The sequence below is a fragment of the Trachemys scripta genome, chromosome 5, assembly GCF_013100865.1.
Source record: "Trachemys scripta elegans isolate TJP31775 chromosome 5, CAS_Tse_1.0, whole genome shotgun sequence".
Lineage (NCBI taxonomy): Eukaryota > Metazoa > Chordata > Testudines > Emydidae > Trachemys > Trachemys scripta.
This window is the reverse complement of record NC_048302.1, coordinates 62214688-62236871: the sequence shown is the minus strand read 5'-3', so window position 1 is coordinate 62236871 and position 22184 is coordinate 62214688. Positions and strand designations below refer to the sequence as shown.

The 22184-nt window shown below is 43.2% G+C and overlaps 1 protein-coding gene and 1 long non-coding RNA gene across 7 annotated transcripts in view; one reads left to right on the top strand and one right to left on the bottom strand.

Moving 5' to 3' along the window:
• RAPGEF2 (Rap guanine nucleotide exchange factor 2) overlaps positions 1 to 22184 on the bottom strand; it is a 320476-nt gene that overhangs the window by 203663 nt on the left and 94629 nt on the right. For all 6 annotated transcript variants that reach the window (XM_034772696.1, XM_034772690.1, XM_034772694.1 and 3 more), the window contains exon 2: positions 9570 to 9640. In XM_034772696.1, the coding sequence (XP_034628587.1) occupies positions 9570 to 9640 (71 nt within the window). The remainder of the gene's footprint in view (positions 1 to 9569; positions 9641 to 22184) is intronic.
• Positions 20730 to 22184, top strand: part of LOC117878486 — a 3145-nt gene continuing 1690 nt past the window's right edge. The window contains exon 1 of the long non-coding RNA XR_004645987.1: positions 20730 to 20857. This is a non-coding gene — a long non-coding RNA (uncharacterized LOC117878486). The remainder of the gene's footprint in view (positions 20858 to 22184) is intronic.

Genomic DNA, 22184 nt, shown 5'->3' with positions numbered 1-22184 from the left:
TTAATCCCTCTGGTTAATTTAGATGAAAAATGTGGAACGTGTTTTGATAAGAGAAGTTTATGTATCCAAAACATTGAGGTTGTTTTGCTTGATAAAAATAAATTGTATATGCTGTTGTGTGTGTTCAGTTAAATTCCAGTTGCCACCCTAACGAAACTTGACAAAAACTCATGAGCAAAAAGTGAATTATCTAATAAATAAACAATATATCATTCACCATTTTCTAACATACTAAAAATGCACAATTAATAAGAATTTGAAAATATTAAGCTATATAATTTCTTAATTAAATGTATATAATTATAGTATACCCTTGTAGTAGCAAAAAGATGTACCAAATCTAGTGTACAGGCTCCATTTACTTAAAATGTTTTAATGGTTATATTAACCAATGAGAATGCACCTTTTTTTAGAAACTGAAGTACAAATAAAATTGATTAAAACTGATTATTTAAATTGAGGCTTCCCACTTGGTAATTTAAATCATGATTTAAATCAATCCACCCAGCACCCCAGGCAAGTAAGCGAGGAAAAGTCTGACAGTATGGCTTCTCAATGAGTGGAGGGAGAAACTGGTTTGGGCCCCTGGATAATTTAGATTTTTCTATTAAAATGCGACAAGGTTTCCTCATGGCCATTGCTATTGCCTCCTAGCTCCATAGCCTCAATAGCCAATTTGGTTCTACTAAAATTACCCCTAAATCCACTCCCTCACCATAGCTTTTTAACAACCTTGGCTAGTGAGGGGAAACAAGGGAGTTTTTCCTGTTAATGGATAGGGCCTGAATTTTTCCCTGCTTATGAACAGAGGTGGTTGTGACCATTCCTTTCCCTGGCAATAGATTGTCCGCTCCTGTATCGAACAGTCCACTTTGATGTTGAGAACCTCTCTGATCCGCATCTCCTGCATCAAGAAAAAGTTTCTGCTCACTGAAGGGCACTTTTGCTTCCTTGTGCAAGAGAAGCTTATTGGGCCTCACTACTTATTATCCACACAGGGACACACATGGCTTTCCATGAGAAGATCCTGCAACCTTAAAAAAAAAAAAAAAAAGATGCCTGCCCTTATTTCTGGGATCTCAATCTTAAGTTATTGAGCTTCTTGGTCTTACTTATCATAAATCAATCTGTGGAACAGAGAAGCTAAGAGAAGGTACAGAATAGGAAAATCACTACACCTCTACCTCGATATAACGCTGTCCTCGGGAGACAAAAAATCTTACCGTGTTATAGGTGAAACCGCATTATATTGAACTTGCTTTGATCCACCAGAGTGCGCAGCCCCCCACCGCCCCTCCCCCCGGAGCACTGCTTTACCGCATTATATCCGAATTCGTGTTATATTGGGTCGTGTTATCAAGGTAGCGGTGTACTACTGGAGTGAAAATTTTAAAAAACGAAATATTAATAAAGGAACCTGATAAATTCTTCTATAGCCTCTGCTCTGCTAGCAGAGTTCTGTGTGATGCGCAGGCTGGGATTAAGGAATTACAGGAGACTGGTTTCTCAGTGACAGTGCAATTTTACTTGGCACATAAATTCAGTTTTGATTTGAGTTTGGGGCAAAGGTTGAAATCCATTCCTCCTTTAGTCAGACAAATTCACCCTTCCTTAGTAGCACTATGGCTGAATTTTCTGTAGATAAACAAGTAACACAATCCTCTTGCACAAGGTGGCACAGTGTTTTCAGTAACAAATGTATGTGTTTTGTTATAATTAATATAATTAAAGCTCTTTCATAGTTGATTACTTCCGTCCTATATATAAAGTTTCTGACAGTACTGTGGGTGTGCTGATATTCATTCGAATGTTACATCTGTCTCCTACATCACAACATAATTTAGTCAACCAAGTTCAGAACCAAAATCAACTTCAAAAAACCCAAAGCTTTAAGATAGCTTTGTTCACTACTGAAAAATGCTATTTTAGAAGAAAAGCTTGCTGTCTAAAAAAAAAAACCCACAAAAACAATTCATCTCCAAAAATGGTTTACAAACTAACCGGCACAAAAAGAGTGTTACTATCGTAGAAAATGCTATAAACCTGCATCTGGATGAAGTCAGCCTTTTCTATATATGTAAACAGATTTCTATGTATTGTAAACAGAAGCTCTCCTCTAGGAATTCTCTGTGTTAGTAAAGTTAACAGGACAAGTTCCACACGTTCCTTAGAAAGAATCTCTTGACTTAATTTCAATTTACAAGCCAAAGCCATGCATCAATGTATCAGGCCACTAGGGTCCTTGTTTACAAGTTGTAAGGTCAGTTTAAGCTTAGTATACTTGAACATAGATAAATTCGCTAAAAATGTTACACATAATTTCATAATAATTAATACTGCAACAGATGGTGAGCGATCAAAGCTCACTTTCCAGAACAAAGTGAAGTGAATTTTGTATATACAGACAAGTTGCAAAACATATTCTGACTGTTCTTGGATAAAACTGCATAAAATGACATGTGAAGGACAAAGTAACAGTCTAGAACAGTCGGCAACCTGCGGCACACGAGCTAATTTAATGTGGCACGCAGCTGCCGGCCTGGGGTCCCCACCGCCCGGCCCTGCTCAGCCCGCTGCTGGCCTGGATGGACAGAACCCCGGGCCGGCAGCAGACTGAGCGGGGCTGGCGGCCAGGACCCCAGCTGAGCGTGGCCGGCGGATGGAACCCAGACCGGCAGCGGGCTGAGCAGCTCAGCCCGATGCTGGCCCAGGATCCCGGCCACCGGCCCATGTAAATGTAAAATGTATTACCGGCACGCGAAACCTTAAATTACCGTGAATAAATGAAGACTTGGCACACCACTTCTGATAGGCTGCCGACCCCTGGTCTAAAGACCAGCATCCAGATCATAGATCTGATTTGTGTCAAAGTTAATTCAATGCATTAAAATAAGGTAATGAAAGTAATTTGGCTTGCCCCCATGTTGGTTTATGCACTGTAGCACAGTAATTATTTATTCTCTAGTAAAAAAATCTAATGTTTTTACGAAGTTGAAATATTAATTTAAGGAAATTAAATATATAAACCAATCACATAAAGCAACTTTACTTGATAGTACCACACATGCATTAATACTGAAACATAAAAGCTCTCCCTCCCAGCCCTGCCCCAGTCACCCCACCCCCGGAGCCCAACTCTCTCTCCCCAACATCCTGCCCCAGTCGCCCCTCCCCCATCCCTAGACCACTGCTCAGCTGGCAGAGGGAGGGTAATGGAGAGAACAGCGAGTGACGCGGGGGGGAGAAAAGGAGTGGGTGGGACCTCAAGGGAAAGAGGTGGAACAAGGGAAGGGGACTCGGGGGAAGAGGCAGAGCAGGTTCCAGCGCTCAGTGTCCGGTTTTCACAAATGAGAAAGCTGGCCACTCTACTTCTCTCTAAAGTTCATAGGACTATCAGAACCAGAATAGCATCACCTACTGCAGTGATTATGATGGCATAGGACTGATTAAGATTGTGTACTAATTTTACTTAGGACCAGGTACAGCAACTCCTCACTTAATGTCATCCTGGTTAACGTTGTTATGTTGCTGATCAATTAGAGAACATGCTTGTTTAAAGTTGTGCAATGCTCCCTTATAACATTGTTTAGCATCTGCCTGCTTTGTCCATTGCTTGCAGGAAGAGCAGCCCGTTGCAGCTAGCTGGTGGGGGCTTGGAACCAGGGTGGACCGGCAGCCCCCCATCAGTTCCCCGCTCCCCTAAGTTCTCTGTGCAGCAGCTGCCCAGCAGGCTACCAATTGCCAGCAGTTCAGCTGTCCCTCCCCCCACTGCCATGTGCTGCTCGTCCCCTCTGCCTTGGAGCTACTCCCGGAAGCCTCCTGCTTGCTGTGCAGAGCGGGGGGAAGAGAGGTGTTAATGTCATGGGGGGACACGACAGGGCTCAGGATGGAGGGAACTTGCTGGCAGCAGCTGCTGTCTCAACTTGCTGATCTACTTAAAGGAGCAATGTGTGTGTGTTTATCAATCTCTCTCTCTCTCTCACACACACACACACACACACACGGTGTGTGGGTCTGTCTCTCTCTCTGCCAAGCTGCATCTCCTCCCTTCATTCATGCTGCCTTGTAGAGCGTGAGGCTACATTAACAGCAATGTGTTAACCCTTGAGGGCTCAGCCGAGTGCTAGTTCATCATTTAGCAGTAAGGCATTCCCAGGGAAATATCCCACCCTCTGACTCCACCACCTCAACCAAGCTTCACAATTATCATTGCTGTATACAGTATTAAGTTGTTTGTTTAAAACTTATTTTGTGTGTGTGTGTGTATTTTCATTCTTTTGTCTGGTGGAAAAAAATTCCCTGGAACCTAACCCCCCTATTTACATTAATTCTTATGGGGAAATTGGATTCGCTTAACATCATTTCACTTAAAGTAGCATTTTTCAGGAACATAACTGCAACAGTAAGTGAGGAGTTACTGTAATAGTAAAAGACACTTATATGCATAACACTTTCACTTCTGTAGCAACCAGTTCAAATGTTTAAAATGTGGGCAAAACACACCCTCAGCAAGAGTGGGAGAAAGCAATAGGAGATACACATAGAAGATGCACCACTAATATACTATTTTATAAATTATTTTACAAAAAAAAATGTGGCCTTTTTTATACAGTTAGTAAAAAAGTGGAAGGATTTGAGGTTACATGCATGTAACTAACCTGATGTAAAGAAATTCTTGAATATTTTTTCCTAGTTGGCATTTTATTCTATGGACACATCAGGGAACGTTAAAAAAAATTTAGAAGTGTTTAACAGATTTCTAGATTGCCACTAGCTTCACTCTTCACAGTATGGTACTACTGTATCCTTGAACACCTCTTCACCTAGGGCCAGATTTATACTTTACATGCCTTTAGGCACAGCATTTTCAGCACCTCTCCTCCCTGCACCTCCGCTTATAGCTGACCTTCATAGTTTTCCATAAAAAAATGAAACAAGAAATATAAACATTAATGTAAGTACTTTTTAACTTTCAAACCCACTTTTAACTTTTAGGCACCCTTATAGTGCCTACTGTACCTAACTTGAAATCCGGCCTTGACTTCACCTGTAACCTATGTTAACATCAATTATTTTTATTAAACATTTATTTTCAGAAGTACTCAATTCTCTTGACACTTTTTTCCAATTAAAACTAAAGAGGGTGTATTGCACTTGCAAATGAACAGGTATTTAAATATGATAGAAAGTGGTATAACTGCTCCTATAGTGGTCAAGGACTCCTATCTTTGCTTCAGGCCTCCCTTTGCTAACACCACTCAAACAGTGTGATTTTTACAGAACAGCAGCAGTGACATTAGTCATGTCAAACTGTACACATCAATTATAAGAAATCATGTCTCCAGCAATTCAGTTTTAATTAAGTTTAGAATCTGGCACTGCAACATCCAAACAGCTATTTTTAGCACACAGACTTGTAGACATACCCTGAGTGACCACCTACAAAAAGCTGGGTTTAAGTGACTTTCTCACACAGGAGCTTTGTGGCACAGGTGGGGATAAAATAATTCTTCGAGGCAATATTCAACTGCCTTAGCCACAAGATCATCCTTTTCCCCCATGCATTCTCCTGCATCATTCACCACACACTTCCCAACTTCAGAAACAAATGAGGCAGGAATCCTACAGACAATAACCACACTGACTAAACAACTGATTCACTCCTGGCACACAGTCCGTCATGTGAACTGAATGAGGCAGGGGTCCTATAGAAAAAACACTTTGTGATCATGTAATTAAAGACTGTATCATAATATATACAGAGCAGGGGGGTAAATTAAGGTTGCATGAGTAAACACAGCTATAGCATTTTCTAACTTCCGAATATGATAGAATATACCCATGTTCACACCCTATACACTGTTATAATGTTTGTATGAAGTATGCCTTGTAAAGTATCATGTGAAAACTCAATTTGCTGATCAACAATATCATGGCAAAATGCACGTAGCAGTGTTACATGTGAAGTTATAAACATAAGTTGAAATCATAACTAAAAATACAGTAGAACCTCAGAGTTACAAACACCTCGGGAATGGAGGTTGTCTGTAACTCAGATGTTTGTAACTCTGAACAAAACGTTATGGTTGTCCTTTCAAAAGTTTACAACTGAACATTGATTTAATACAGCTTTCAAACTTCACTGTGAAGAAGGAAAATGTTGCTTTTCCTTTTTTTTTTTTTTTAAAGTAGTTTACATTTAACACAGTACTATACAGTATTTGCCTCCCCCTCCATCTCTGCTGCTGCCTGATTGCATACTTCCAGTTCCAAATGTGGCATGTGGTTGACTAGTCAGTTCATAACTCTTGTGTTCATAACCCTGAGGTTCTACTGTATGTTTCCCAGATAAGCCTGGGGAGTGGCCAAACCAGTTCCTCAGAGACAAATGCAAGCTGATGCCTCAGCCAGGTGTCAACTAGACATGGAGCATTGCCTGCTAAGTGGCCATTCTTTGGCAGGAAAGGGGTCAAGGGCAAAATTCTACATTTTGGCAAAGAACCAACATGGAGTTTCCTTCCACACAGACTGCTTGTCACCTTGCACCAACTGGAAATGCTTCTCAAAGCGGGACAGGACTATAAAAAGAAGGGACAGACACCGCAAGACACTCCTCTCCCCATCCCCTCCCGCCCATTGCATTCACTGCACCTGAAGAGACAAAGGAAGCAGCTGTTGGGCTCTAGGGGAAGGGTCCTGACCTGAGAGTTTGGTCAGCTGCTGGAGCTTGTGGTGAGAAAGTTTTCATTGCAACTAAGATAGTTTCTTAAGTAAATACTAGGAATCTTTATTTTTCTTGTAAATATTTCTGACTTTCATGCCTCACTACTTGTACTCACTTAAAATCTCTCTGTTTTACTATTTTATCTAACCCAGTGTGTTCAAAATGAAGTGTCAGGGTAACTCCATTTGGGGTAACAAGTTATATGCATATTATTGCCTTTAAGGAATAGGACTTAACATATTTGTATTGACCAGGAGAGGGCTGAGCTGTATAGGACATATGTTTCTGGGAAAAATCTGGGACTGGGAGTGTGTTGGAGTCACTGTGTGGTAATCTTTAACATGGGTAAGAGCCAAGGTGTGGCTGGCTGGCTGCAGCACACACAGATATAGCTGACAGCGACTTGCATGCTGCAGGCTGTTTCTGAGGAGTCTAGGTTGGAGACTACAAGGCATTGTAAAGGGCACCCCAAGTGACAAGGCAGGGGTGACAACTACTCATTGGTTTGGATTATACCCTCGTGTGTCACACAGAGTGCTTGACTTTGCAATCTTAAATTTCTCTTTACCTTGAAAACTTCATAAAAACAAAGTTTTCATAAAAGCAAACTGAAAAAATTGAGATATCATGTAGAATCATGCTGCCTCTGCACAGGGGTCATCAGCAAAATTGGAACCTTTGGATCTACAGCAGAAACCTCTAGCACCTGAGCTAACAGAGCAACTCATAGTAATAGTAAGCTGTTATCCTCTGTCACTAAAGGGGGATGAGACACTATCAAACATTATGAGACCTACTGGGAAATGAGAAATGTTGAAACTTGAGAATCTTGGGTTCTATTCCAGATACTGGAGGGGAGTATTCTTTAGTGGTTATATATCCTTGTGCCCTGACCCCAAAAACCTGCCTGCTTATGACCCATCCCCTACCACGTTCCCTACATCCCCAGCCTGTCAGTTTCTGTCCCTGTCTTCTCTGCTTCTATCCTCTTCCAAGTTGCCTGTGTTGAACCTTTTATTCTATCGTTGACTCCGCCCTTGCTCCTGGTCCAACCACCAAGCCTCTACGCTTTCCCCCCATGCTCTTGTCTCCTTCTTGCTTGTCCTCTTTGCTCCTCACCCTTCTGCATTCAAATAGGGCTGCTTCCTTTCCTCCTCCTCCAAACTGCCTGTGTTCCAGCATGAGGAACACTAACAGCACAGGAGTCTCCCTGTTCTCAGTTTCAGCATCAAAGAGGTACTCCTGGGGGAATTCTGTGCCACTGCACAATGCAGAATTTTGCAGAAATTAATGTTGTGTGTGCAGAATATCCTTTCCCCCACAGAAATGGGCTGCAGTGCTGCTGGCTGCCACTAGGGGCCACTGGACACAGCAGAGCCCAGCTCGCACATAGAAGACACCGCCATGGGGAGCATGAGAGAGCTAGAGGGCTCCCAGCAGCTGCGATTCCCCGCATGCTCTGACAGAAGGAAACCGCGGCGTGCGGGAAAACTCCATGCAAGTCTGGGACTGATCATTAGGCTGTTTCTCCCTCTGGATCCCTGGACTCAGAGGTCGGGGGGGAAGTGGATGTCTGGGCTCTGGGGGGAGGGGGTGCAGGTATCTGGGCAAAGGGAGGCCAGAGCTGGGCTGTGGAGAGGAGAAGTTGTGGGTGTCTGGCACCCTGGCTGGGCTCGGGGGGCGGGGAGGTGAGAACAGGAACTGACTTGTCATAGGGGTTTCCTTAACTTTCTATTCCTGGGGGAATTTTTGTGTGTCTCTCTGTATTGTTACATACATACTTGCTAACAGGTATTTTGAAATAAATTACCAAAATAATTGAAACTGGCCTGATTATGTAGTGTTATTTTGACAACTAACATTTGCAGAATTTTACAATATTTTTCGCAGATTTTTTTGGGGGGGGGAGGAGGAGGACATAGAATTGCGCCAGAAGTAAAAAGGCCCTCCTCAGTCAGAACCAACTGCATGAAAAGCTCTGTCGAGACACAGGTTGGAGCTCACTCAGTGTAGTTAGCACAGAGTTCTGTTCAGGTGGAGCATACTCAGTGGAGACAATGTTCACAGAACTTTGCTGACATTCTCTAACAAACCAGTACTCATCATATACAAACAACAATTTTCAGAGACTTAAGTCAGCCAAATTTGGGTAGATTTTCATGGGACAGCAAATTGTACCTCTCTGAAAACAGGGCAATCCTCATGCAATTTCAAATCCCTTCTCAAAAACATGGAGGCGCTACAGCTTCCTAAAATAGCTGTAGGAGTGTAACATTAGGGAAAAGCTTCTCAGAAGCAGTTTAACCATTTTGGCTGAAGCAGTCCAAAAAAATTCAACCTGAGCCAGATACCCGGCATGGAAAATTTCATCTTAAACAGTTTAAAGTTTGGTAAAGTTACAGCCAATTGAGAACAGTCTTAAAATAGAAAGCATTAGACAACCTTAGCTATAGTTGGCACTGCCAGCTCTGCCTCTAATACAAGTTAAAATTTCTGGTAGTATTTAATCTAAAATTATTCACTAATATTTCATATAAACTGAATTTATTTATTTTTAACTAAAATACATAAGTGGTGAAAAAAAATCTAGCAACCAATTTTCTACAAAAGTTTGTTACTCTGGTTTTAAAAACTCTATATTTACAGCTGATCGTGCTGATAAGTAGTAAATTAAAAATCTGCATTATTACTGCCAAGTTTATAAGATAAAAGAAATCAAGTATTATTACAAGTATTAAGATATTTATCACCATGATATCTGGGTAAAAAAATATTTTCTAATTCACCACTAACAGATGCCTCTTTAGCACGTAAGTAGCATAATATTCGTGTTAAAATACCATACCTGAGTTGGTGTTCCCTCAGATTAGACAAGGCTTCCATTCCATGTAAATAAGAATATACTATCTCCAAATCCTGCAAGCAGATAGAAAACATTTATTATGCTTCTGAAGTATCAGCATAACAGAAGCTTGCCACTTGAGGTTGTGGCAGACATAGCTTCAACTATAGAAAGGAAGTGCAAAAATAAGATTTCTTCTCTAAAGTAAACAGCTGAGAATCAGTCAACATCAAAATCACATTTCCAGCTAGCCCATTGCAAAAGGCTATATTAAACAGATAAGTCATCAATATGTAATGTGTGGACATGGGGAAGTTTTTGTTGTTGTTTTTAGTGGGTTGCAACGTGGAGAAGCATTACAGTTTTCTACAGAAACATATGGAATTAATGCCATGTATATTATCTTGGTGAAAAACTTAAAAATGTATTCAAGTCTTAGATGTCAGACAGGTGGAATTTTCTCTAATATATTTTTAGATATGAGGTGAAAAGATAAGTACTAGTATGCTTCTGCGTTTTTACAAGTATTACAATCACATTTGTTTAAACCATAATTGTGCATCAAAGAAAGTAGAACAGTAATTACACTCAATGTTTGAGACACTGGACAAAAAAGGATGATCCCCTGTAGCTAAATTAGTACTAACCTGGGTATTCCTACTGAGAAAAATCATTAAGAAAAGGAAGAGATAACAGGCTGAAGAAACCCAATGAGATACATGAGTAAGCCACGGAACTCCAACAGTATTTACTAGCTCCTAGGACTTGCTCTTCAACCTTCTACTCTATATGGATTCTTATGCCACCCTCATCGCTGTTGAATCCAAGTGCCCTCCAAAACTGCATTAAACAACATGACTACCATTTATTGCATGTGGTTCATATTCTCTCTCATCTTCTCTTCAAGGGAAAAATTGTGCATACAGTGTAGTGTTTGGTGACAGGGTTTTTGGTTTGGTTTTGGGGTTTTTGTGTTTTTTTTTTTTAATTAATGTACATGCTGCTATATATTTTTTGAGAATGCAAGGTTGGAGAAATATGCCTTGCACTTGGAGTATAAGATGCAAGGTTTTCGATGGTCCTTAGTTCCTGTGGGACTTGTTCCTGTCTTGGACAGCCCTGAGAAAGGTCTGTCTCCTGCAAAAGACTAACTTTTCCCCTTATGGTAACCAATTCCATTGTGCCTAAGGAGCAGAGGCTGTTTACCAGAGTCTTCATCCCAGAGGTTTAGGTCATCTTTTAGATATGCTGTGCTCAGGTCACTGATCAATTTTAAGATAAAATGCTGGGACCTTAAACTTGACTCAATATTCTACGGAAAGCCACTGCAGAGACAGAACAGGATTGATGCACTCACAGTAGCCAATGTTGCTGAGATGTGCTGCGGCATTCTGTAGCAGCTGGAGTTTTCTTCAGGCTGATGGCTTCATGCCAAGTGTACTGCATTGCTATAGTCCAGATGGGAGTTGATGAAAGTGTATAACTGAGGCCAGGTCATCATCCACCAGGATGGGATAGATTCTCGGGTCAACTGGAGGGGTTTCTTCTGCCCCCAGCATAATCTCTGCTTTGGTTGAGCTTCCACCAGTTGTTCTCCATCTATAAGCAGGATCTCATCTAAGCAATGGAACATCTTTGTGGTAGCAGTATGATAATATGTGCTGAAAGATAAGTAGAGCTGTCTCTCATCTATATCCTGCTGGCACTTGAGTCCACCTCATCTTATCAGTTCACTTAGTGGCTGCACGCAGATGTTGAATAGGACTAGAGAGCTACTGATCCTTGTGAAATTCCACAAGTGAAGAATCTAGTGCTACAGGTCCAGTTTCCCACTATTGCTCTTTGGGTGGGACTCAGAGCAGTTTGGCACATTCATCCGGACCACTGCCACCTCTCTTAATTGGGATCAGCAGTACCTCATGGTCAAATGCTGCTGAGAGGTCCATGAGAATGAGAATGGATGTTTCCCACCAACTTCATCTTCTCCCCCAACCCCCACAAGCTCCTAGCAGAAGCTAACATTAAAATGATGTGCTGACAAGATGTGTCATAATAAATTGAGACTGGAACAGAAATCTCTCCACACAATTCAGAGATATTCCAAGAATCCTATTTTAAAAGGTGGATGACTTTTTAAAAGCGGAATTTTACTTAGGTATTTACCAAATCAAAAATCAGAATTGTTAACACTTACTGGATGGTAGTTCCTTTCCAAAAGAAGAAAAGACAACTACAATGAGACAGCAATTTTAAAAAGTAAATTTATATTTAGAGCACCATTGCCTACCACATTCTGAAGATACTTGGAGCATAGTAAGATTTACACAAAAACAACAAGGGTCCAAAGATGCTGAAAAGGTCAGCAAGGCATAGCCAAAGAAAAAAAATGCAGGTTGATAGATTATTGAAAGAATAAATTGAAAAACATTTACATTTAAGTGTGAACCTAAACTTGAGAAATATATAGCATGAAGGGGGAGTTCCAAAGATTTGTCTTTGCAATTTCAACAGTAAATTTTCTCACTTTACAAGTAAAGGGACGGACTTAGTGCTCAATCCTTCTAATTTCTCATTAATTGGTGGGGGAAGGGGGGAATTTTTGCTTCACAAATTTATACTTGATGGTGCAGAAGCCATATTTATATAGCACCACAATGATGGGTGCCGGCTGGGGAAATAAGAGAAAAACGAGAAAATGTGGAGACAGCCCACAATCGGGGGGGTTAAAATTGTCTACATTTTGGCTTGTGAAAAACAAGCAGGAATGAAATAGCCAGTACCTCCAAACAGCAGAATCCTATGAAAACAAAACGAACTACTGAACACGAATTTCAGCTGATGCTTGATTTAACACCATCGCATGACCAATTCCTTGCAACACTGCTGTTACCTATTTTGAAAGGAGTGTCTTTCAAGAGAACAAAGCTGCTAATAGGAAATAGCTCCCCCTGGCATTCACAAAGAAAATCAAGTAAGAAAGCAAAAGCTTTTCACAATATCCTCCCTTAACTTGTCAAGTTCTGTTAAGCCCATAGAATGCTACAATTTGTGGAATGATTCAGTGGAGACAGACATGAGGCTGAATACATTTCTATCTGTTACCAATATAGACACTGTACACTTGTGTGTGGTTTGGATCCCTGCAGTACTAACAGGAGAAAAACGCAGTTATAACTTTAAAAATTCAGGAAAAAAATTAACTGTAAAATCCTCATCGAACATTACATCCACCACAATCTCTCATCAACAAGAGGATAACTAACCAGTCCCTGAAATTCAATCACCAGATAGCAATCAAGTCAGCAGACAAAGGGAGTGCCATTGCAGTCCTTAACTGTGATGACTGCGTCATGAAGGCCAGCAAACACTCTGACTCCATGCATCTGAAGAAGTGGGTTTTTTACCCATGAAAGCTTGTGCCCAAATAAATCTGTTAGTCTTTAAGGTGCCACCAGACTCTTCATTGTTTTTGCACCGATTATAAAAGAACTCAAATACAACCCCACACCACAGTTCACCCAGTAATTTAAGGATACCATCAAATCCTTCCCCAAACTCCTCCCAGAGAAACTCTACAACCTCATCCCCCACAACTTCTACATGCTTCCCAAGACACCCAAACAAGGAAACCCAGGCAGACCCACCATACCTGACACAGCACTCTTACTGAAGGAATACTTGGGCCTGGTCTACACTATGATTTTAGGTCGAATTTAGCAGCATTACCTCGATTTAAGCCTGGACCCATCCACACAACTTTTTTTTGACTTAAAGGGCTCTTTAAAACGATTTCTTTAATCCACCTCTGACGAGGGGATTAGCGCTGAAACCGGCCTTTCCCGGTCGGATTTGGGGTAGTGTGGATGCAATTCGACAGTATTGGCCTCCGGAAGCTATCCCAGAGTTCTCCATTTTGACCGCTCTGGACAGCACTCTCAACTCAGATGCACTGGCCAGGTAGACAGGAAAAGGCCCGCAAAATTTTGAATTTCCTGTTTGCCCAGCGTGGTGGAGAGCACAAGTGGACACGCAGAGCTCATCAGTACAGGTAACCATGATGGAATCCCAGGATCGCAAAAGAGCTCCAGCATGGACCAAACGGGAGGTACAGGATCTGTTCGTCCTATGGGGAGACCAATCAGTGCTAGCTGAACTCCACTGCAGTAAACGAAATGCCAAAACTTTAGAAAAAGTCTCAAAGGGCATGAAGGACAGAGGCCATAACAGGGATGCTCAGCAATGCCGCGTGAAAATTAAGGAGCTAAGGCAAGCCTACCACAAAACCAGAGAGGCAAACGGAAGCTCCGGGGAAGAGCCGCAGACATGCCGCTTCTACGCTGAGCTGCATGCCATGCTAGGGGATGCAGCCACCATTACCTCAACCCTGTGCTTTGACTCCATCAATGGAGAATCACGAAACACGGAAGCGGGTTTTGGGGATAAGGAAGATGACGATGAAGACATTGAAGATGTCTTCATCCTTGCTGTCTTCAATAGCTCACAGCAAGGAAGCGGAGAAACCAGTTTCGCAACAGCCAGGATACGTTTTTCACCCTGGACCTGGAACCAGTAACCCCCGAACTCACCCAAGGCGTGCTCTCAGACCCTGAGGGCACACAAGGCACCTCTGGTGAGTGTACCTTTGTAAATATTACACATGGTTTAAAAGCAAGCGTGTTTAATGATTAATTCGCCCCGGCATTCGCGGCCAGTACAGCTACTGAAAAAGTCTGTTAATCTGTATGGGGATGAAGCAGAAATCCTCCAGGGATATCTCCAGAAAGCTCTCCTTGATGTACTCCCAAAGCCTTTGCAAAAGGTTTCTGGGGAGGGCTGCCTTATTCCGTCCTCCATGGTAGGACACTTTACCACACCAGGCCAGTAGCACGTAGTCTAGAAATCATTGCATAATGAAGCATGGCAGCGTATGGTCCCGGTGTTTGCTGGCATGCAGACAATATCCATTCCTTATCTCTCTTTGTTATCCTCAGGAGAGTGATATCATTCACAGTAACCTGGTTGAAATAGGGTGATTTTATTAAGGGGATGTTCAGAGGTGCCCATTCCTGCTCTGCTGAACGGAAATGTTCCCCGCTGTTAGCCACGCGGTGGGGGGAGGGGTGAAGTGATCATCCCATAGAATTGAGTGTGGGGGAGAGGGGAAGGGAGGGTTAGTTCGGTTTGTGCTGCACATTAACCCAGAAACCGCAACCCCTCCTTTTAAATTGCAAACCCATTTTAAATGGCCAACCCAACAGCCGCTTGGTATGGGAAACGAGAGCGCTGCTGTTTGAAACCATTCACATATGTTATGAAAATTTAAAAAAAGCCAAAAGACTGTGGCTTACCATGGCTGCCTGCAAGCCGAATTCTGTTGCCTGGCACTGCGTGAGTGATCTCTTGCACCAAACTAGCAGGCCCTCAATATAAGAGGAAAAATGCGACCTTGTAACAAAAGCGCACGTGCTGTCTAATGTGAATAGCAAGATTTAACGTGAAAGAGTGTACCCATTGTTCTCTAAAATGTGTCTTTTTAACTACCACCTCTCCCTTCTCCTCCACCAGCTGCAAATGTTTCTCCTTCGCAGAGACTAGTGAAGATTAGAAGGCAAAAAAGACGCACTCAGGATGACATGTTCTCAGAGCTCCAGATGTCCTCCCATGCTGACAGAGCACAGCAGACTGTGTGGAGGCAGACAATGTCAGAGTGCAGAAAAGCACAATATGAACACGAGAAGAGATGGCGGACTGAATTGCAGACTGAAGAGAGCAAGTGGTAGACTGAAGAGGATAAGTGGCGTCAGCATGCTGACAGAAGGCAAGAGTTGATGCTCCGGCTACTGGAGCATCAAACTGATATGCTCCAGCGTATGGTTGAGCTGCAGGAAAGGCAGCAGGACCACACACCACCGCTACAGCCCCTGTGTAACCAACAGTCCTCCTCCCCAAGTTCCATTGCCTCCCCCAGATGCCCAAGAACACGGTGGGGGGGCCTCCGGCCACCCAGCCACTCCACCCTAGAGGATTGCCCAAGAAACAGAACTGGCCTTCAATAAGTTTTAAAGTGCAGTGTGTCCTTGTCCTTATCTCCTCCCCCACCCAGCGCTTCCCTCCTCCTTCACCCCTCCCGGGCTACCTTGGCAATTATCCCCTTATTTGTGTGATAAATTAATAAAGAATGTATGAATGTGAAGTAACAATGACTTTATTGCCTCTGCAAGCGGTAATTGAAGCGGGGAGGGGAGTGTGGTTAGCTTACAGTGAAGTAGAGTGAACCGGGGGGGTCATCAAGAAGAAACAAATAGAAGTTTCACACTGTAGCCTGGCTAGTCACAAAACTCATTTTCAAAGCTTCTCTGATGCACATCGTGCCCTGTTGTGCTCTTCTAACCGCCCTGGTGTCTGCTGCACATAATCAGGGACCATGCAATTAGCCTCAACCTCCCACCCCGCCATAAATGTCTCCCCCTTACTTTCACAGATATTGTGGAGCGCACAGCAAGCAGTAATAACAATGGGAATATTGGTTTCGCTGAGGTCTATCCGAGACAGTAAACTGCGCCAGCGCGCTTTTAAACGTCCAAATGCACATTCTACACTTGCTCAGCCTATAGTTGAACAGGTCCTGACTACTGTCCAGGCTGCCTGTGTACGGCTTCATGAGCCATGGCATTAAGGGGTAGGCTGGGTCCCAAGGATAACTATAGGCATTTCAACATCCCCAGTAGTTATTTTCTGGTCTGGGAAGAAAGTCCCTTCCTGCAGCTTTTGAAACAGACCAGAGTTCCTGAAGACAAGCATCATGTACCTTTCCCGGCCATCCCACGTTGATGTTAGTGAAACGTGCCTTGTGATCCACCAGTTCTTGCAGCAGCATTGAAAAGTACCCCTTGCGGTTTATGTACTTGCTGGCTTGGTGCTCTGGTGCCAAGATAGGGATATGGGTTCTGTCTATTGCCCCACCACAGTTAGGGAATCCCATTGCAGCAAAGCCATCCACTATGACCTGCACGTTTCCCAGAGTCACTACCCTTGATACCAGCAGCTCTTTGATTGCATTGGCTAATTGGATCACAATAGCCCCCACAGTAGATTTACCCACTCCAAATTGATTCCCAACAGACCGGTAGCTGTCTGGCGTTGCAAGCTTCCACAGGGCTATAGCCATTCGCTTCTCAATTGTGAGGGCTGCTCATCTTGGTATTCTTGCGCTTCAGGGCAGGGGAAAGCAAGTCACAAAGTTCCATGAATGTGCCCTTACGCATGCAAAAGTTTCACAGCCACTGGGAATCATCCCACACCTTCAATACAATGCGGTCCCACCAGTCTGTGCTTGTTTCCCTGGCCCAGAATCGGCGTTCCACGGCATTAACCTGCCCCATTAACACCATGATTTGCACACTGCTGGGGTCTGTACTTTGTGAGAGGTCTATGTCCATGTTTATTTCCTCATCACTCTCGTCGCCGTGCTGCCGTCACCTCCTCGTCTGGTTTTGCCTTGGCAGGTTCTGATCCTGCATATACTCCAGGATAATGCGCATGGTGTTTAAAGTGCTCATAATTGCCGCGGTGATCTGAACGGGCTCCATGATCCCAGTGCTATGGTGTCTGGGCTGAAAAAAGGCGCGAAACGATTATCTGCCGTTGCTTTCACGGCAGGGAGGGAGGAAGGGTGGGGCCTGACGACATGTACCCAGAATCACCCACGACACTGTTTTTGCCCCATCAGGCATTGGGACCTCAACCCAGAATTCCAATGGGCGGCAGAGACTGCGGGAACTGTGGGATAGCTACCACAGTGCAACTCTCCGGAAGACAACGCTAGCCTCGGTACTGTGAACACAGTCCGCCAACTTAATGCAACTTAGAGCATTTTGTGTGTGGAGACACACAATCGACCTTATAAAAATGATTTCTAAACAACTGACTTCTATAAATTCGACCTAATTTCGTAGCGTAGACATACCTTGGAAAAGGCCAGCTTCCTCCAAGACTCTACAAACTTCATCCAGAAACTCTACATCAACAGCCTCCCCCAAAACATCATGCTTGCCACCATGGAGGTCATCTCCCTGCACACCACCATTCTTCACTAGGCCTGCATCACTGCCTGCCTCAAAAATCTACAAGATAACGTACAACACTCAGAAATCGACCCTAACCATATCACCAACTCATCCATTTCATCCTCACCTGCAATAACTTTACATTTAACAAACACTTTGTCCAACTGGTGTGTAACTCAGTCTGGTTCCCAGACCTGAAGAGCAACTCTGTGAAGCTCAAAAATTTGTCCCTTCCACCAGCAGAAGCTGGTCCAAGAAAAAGATATTACCTCACCCAACTTGTCTCTTGAGGGTACGTTTACACTACCCCCTGGATCGGCAGGTAGCAATTGCTCTATCGGGGATCGATTTATCGCGTGTAGTGTAGATGCGATAAATCGATCCCCGATCACTCTCCCGTCAGCTGCTGAACTCCAGCTCTGCGAGAGGCGGAAGCAAAATTGACGGGGGAGCGGTGGCCGTTGATCCGTGCCGCGAGGGTGCGAAGTGATTTTAAATCGATCTAAGATACGTCTACTTCAGCTACACTATTCTCGTAGTTCAAGTTGCGTATCTTAGGTCAATCCCCCCCACAGTGTAGACCAGCCCAGAAATTCAGTCCATTTTCTTGTTTGACCAGGAGGCAACAGGCTAAGAGCATTGTGAGAGCCAGCAGTTACCTCAGAAAGTTTTCCACTTAGCTCAGAAAAAGCTAGAGTTCCAATTTCTGTGGTCCAGAGGATAGAGGGAAGTAAAAACTTCAAATACTTCCATGTCAGTGTCCATTAACTCATCTTTTTATCAATGAGATGTGTTTAAAAACTCCTTTTCAAATATTTGTATAGCAGTCTTTTTAATATTATGAACAGGAGTACCTGTGGCACCTTAGAGACTAACAAATTTATTAGAGCATAAGCTTTCGTGGGCTACAACCCACTTCTTCGGATGCACGAAAGCTTATGCTCTAATAAATTTGTTAGTCTCCAAGGTGCCACAAGTACTCCTGTTCTTTTTGAGGATACAGACTAACACGGCTGCTACTCTGAAATTTAACATTATGTATTCAGAAAGGCACAGGAGCTCCACAAACTCTGAATTAGACTGAACTTACAGAAGTCATTTTATAAATAAATGTAAACGATAGCTATCAAAACCTTTCAATTTTGATATTTCATACATAACTGCCAAAATATTAAGGACTATAATTCTCAGTAAAACTGCTTTATTTTGTCCTTCAAAAATATATTATGCAAATACATCATACATTTATGAACATCTGACCAGAACAATTGTGCAAAATCCTTATCTTACTGATGTTAAGCAGCTACTGAACTCAGCTACCTTGTGTTTTACACAACTGTTCCCAATGAACAAGTCATATTTCTGAAAATTGTTCTACAAATTAATCTACAGCCAATACAAAAAAAAAAAGTGTGCAGTTAACAGTCGGTTTTCTCTATTAGTTTTCAAAACCATAAAATAAACACCACTCAAATTACCACAAGGTGGCAGACTGAGCCATCTATATCCTTCAAAAAGTTCAGAGATAAATACTCTCCCTTGCTCCCCCCAGACACACGGTTCTCCATCAGTTTTCCAATTAGAAGTGCATGTATATAGTTAGCAAGAAGAGTCAGCGTTGCTTTTGTTCCCACTCGAAATAAAATCACAGTTTACATAGCTATTTCAGTATTCTGCCAGAACCAAGACTTACTGAACAAAGGCACTGACAAGGCATCAGATATCTTCTCACCTTGGTTCTGGGATTTTATTCTCAGGGCATGTCTGAATGACTGCGGCAAGATTGCAAACTTCACCTGAGTTGACTATAATGATTCAAGTCCCAACTCCAACCCCTATCCCCATGTTTTGGCAACAGTTAAAATAATTTCAGTCAAGACCCCAGAAACAAAAGTAATTTTGAATTTAAAAGAACATTTAATTGTTTACATACTACTTTAGATCAAGTAATAGGTGGGAGAGATTGAGGACTGGTCTACACACAAAGTTGCACTGATAACTAAAGGTATGATTTTATATCCATTCAGTTATATCAGTTTAAGTGTGTGTGTATCAACACCTCTTGTATCAGTTTAAGGCTAGCTCTATACTACAAAGTTTTTCTAGCATAACTATCTCTGCTAGGAGTGTAAGAAAAGACAGCACAAAAATCAGTACTTACGATAGCAAAACCCCCGTGTAGATGCAACTATACCTACAGAAGAGCGTTTATGTCACCTTAGCTAATGTCATTTGGCAAGGTGACACAGCTGTGTCAGCATAAGAATTCTTTCTGCCAGCTTATGCTGTGTCTACTCTAGGGGGGTTCTGCAGCTATAAAGGCAAAGGCTCTGCAGTGTGAACAAGTCCTATATCTGGCTTCTACCAGCTTAGCGGTATACATTAAACAAAAAAGCCAAGATTAAAACAATATAAAAGTGTCCACTGAGAACAGGGCCGGCTCTAACTTTTTTGCCGCCCCAAGCAGCAAAAAACAAAGTGCCGCCCCGCCGTAACAGTCTCCGACCCCCCAGCGCCACCCCCCCCCCCCGACCCCCCCCCCCCGCGGAGCGCCGCCGAACAGCCCCCGCCAAGCGCCGCCGAACCCCCGCCTCCAAGCACCGGGGCGCCACTGCCGAATACCCCCTGCCGAGCGCTGCGCCGCCGGAACCCCCCTCCGAGCACCGCACTGGCCCCTGCCACCCCTTACCAGGTGCCGCCCCCAGCACATGCTTGTGTGGCTGGTGCCTGGAGCCGGCCCTGACTGAGAAACATGCCTGAGTTTAACTAAACTGTGTTAAAGAGTCCTGACACAAGACAGTGCATAAGGTGCAGGAATTGCCATCCTACAGAACTGGGCAAAGATATGCCATAAATATACTATTATTGGGCTGATGTGTGCCCTGACCTCAACAGCTCATACCAAAGAAAAGCTACCCTCTCTACTGTATGTGCAAAAATTGCAAAGCAATACTGGTTTCCATTCCTGCCTGTGGCAGGATGTGAAACTGTTGTCCTAGCTGAATTTTTTGTCCTTGCTACAGTAAATCAAAATGCTTCCTTTTAAGAAATTCAATGCTCTATTGCAAAAGACAAAACATACTCCTTTCTTTGCAAGGGTAAGGTCAACTATCAATAGAGGAGCAAGAATGAATCTTCCCACATGACAGTTATTCTTTTTATTTCAATTTATGGCATAAAAATGGAGTACAAGCTTATTTTCTTTTCCATCAAGATCTGGGGGAGGTAAGGAACCACAAATTCCAAACCACCTTCTGTTGCGCTAAATGTATTATTTCCAAAGTAGGGGTATGGTTTCTATTTTTCAACCTAGTTAACTGATTGCCCATTAACTTGAGTTAGCTAATACCTTTGTAAATGCTAATCCTTACTTTGTTGTCACTAGGGAAAAAATATTTTAACCAATATTAAGATGCCACATGTTAAAATCCTAGTGAAAACAAGGCTGTTGAAGTTTAGGGTAGAATTTCAACAGCTTTGCTTTCACTCGGATTTTAACATGTGGTAGCTTAATATGGGTTTAAAATACACTTTTTTCTTCTGGTGAAGACAAGCTTGTGTGTCTTGGAACAAATGTCTATGCAGTATCTAGATTAGCATTTGCAAAGGTGTAGGTTAACTCACTCGATTTAATGTGCAATCAAGTTAAAACAGGTGAAAAAACAGCCCAGAGGGAATGCGCTACAATTACTAGAACCCCTCATCCTCACACATACATATACTGGAAGTACAAGAGTGCCTACTCTCAATTTTCCAGCAAACAAAACTTTTACACCTAAACTGGCCTAGTCATGTGCATAACACCCTCTTAGTATGCTGCAAATGTCACCTTAGGATGACAACTATGGCGCACACACACACACACAGAGCTGCCACTTAAACACTATTAACAGTTCTTAAATAGTGAGCTATAACAAAATGGGGGGGGCGGCGCTAAGAGTTTGTCCCGTATGTTTTGTTTTTTTACATGTCATGGTTCAATCCCAGATTCTTCTAACTCTTTCTGCTAAGGTAGATATCTACTGAGTTCAATAAAGTACTGGGTTTTTCAGACAAATCAAAAAGCTGCTGTTGAAGCTTTTCATGTTCAAGTTGGGGGTTCTCCGAATGCTCTTGGAGAAAAGAGTTGCCTCTCCCCTGCCGCTTAGGGTTACCATACGTCCTCTTTTTCCCGGACATGTCCGGCTTTTCGGCACTCAAACCCCCGTCCGGAGGGAATTGCCAAAAAGCCGAACATGTCCGGGAAAATGCCGGCCAGGCACTTCCCCTCCCGCAGCGGCTCTGCTCCTCCCCTGACTCTTCGGCTCTGTTTAAGAGCCGAGCTGCCTGAGCGCTATGGGCTTCAGGCAGCCCCCTTGCCTCCGGACCCCAGCCGCCGGCCGGGCACTTCCCCTCCCGGGCTCCGGCGGCGCAGGGTCCAGAGGTATGGGGGCTGCCCGAAGCCGGTAGCGCTGGGGCAGCTCGGCTCTTAAACAGAGCCGAAGAGTCACGGGAGGAGCAGAGCCTCCGGCCGCGGCGGCTCTGCTCCTCCCCGACTCTTCGGCTCTGTTTA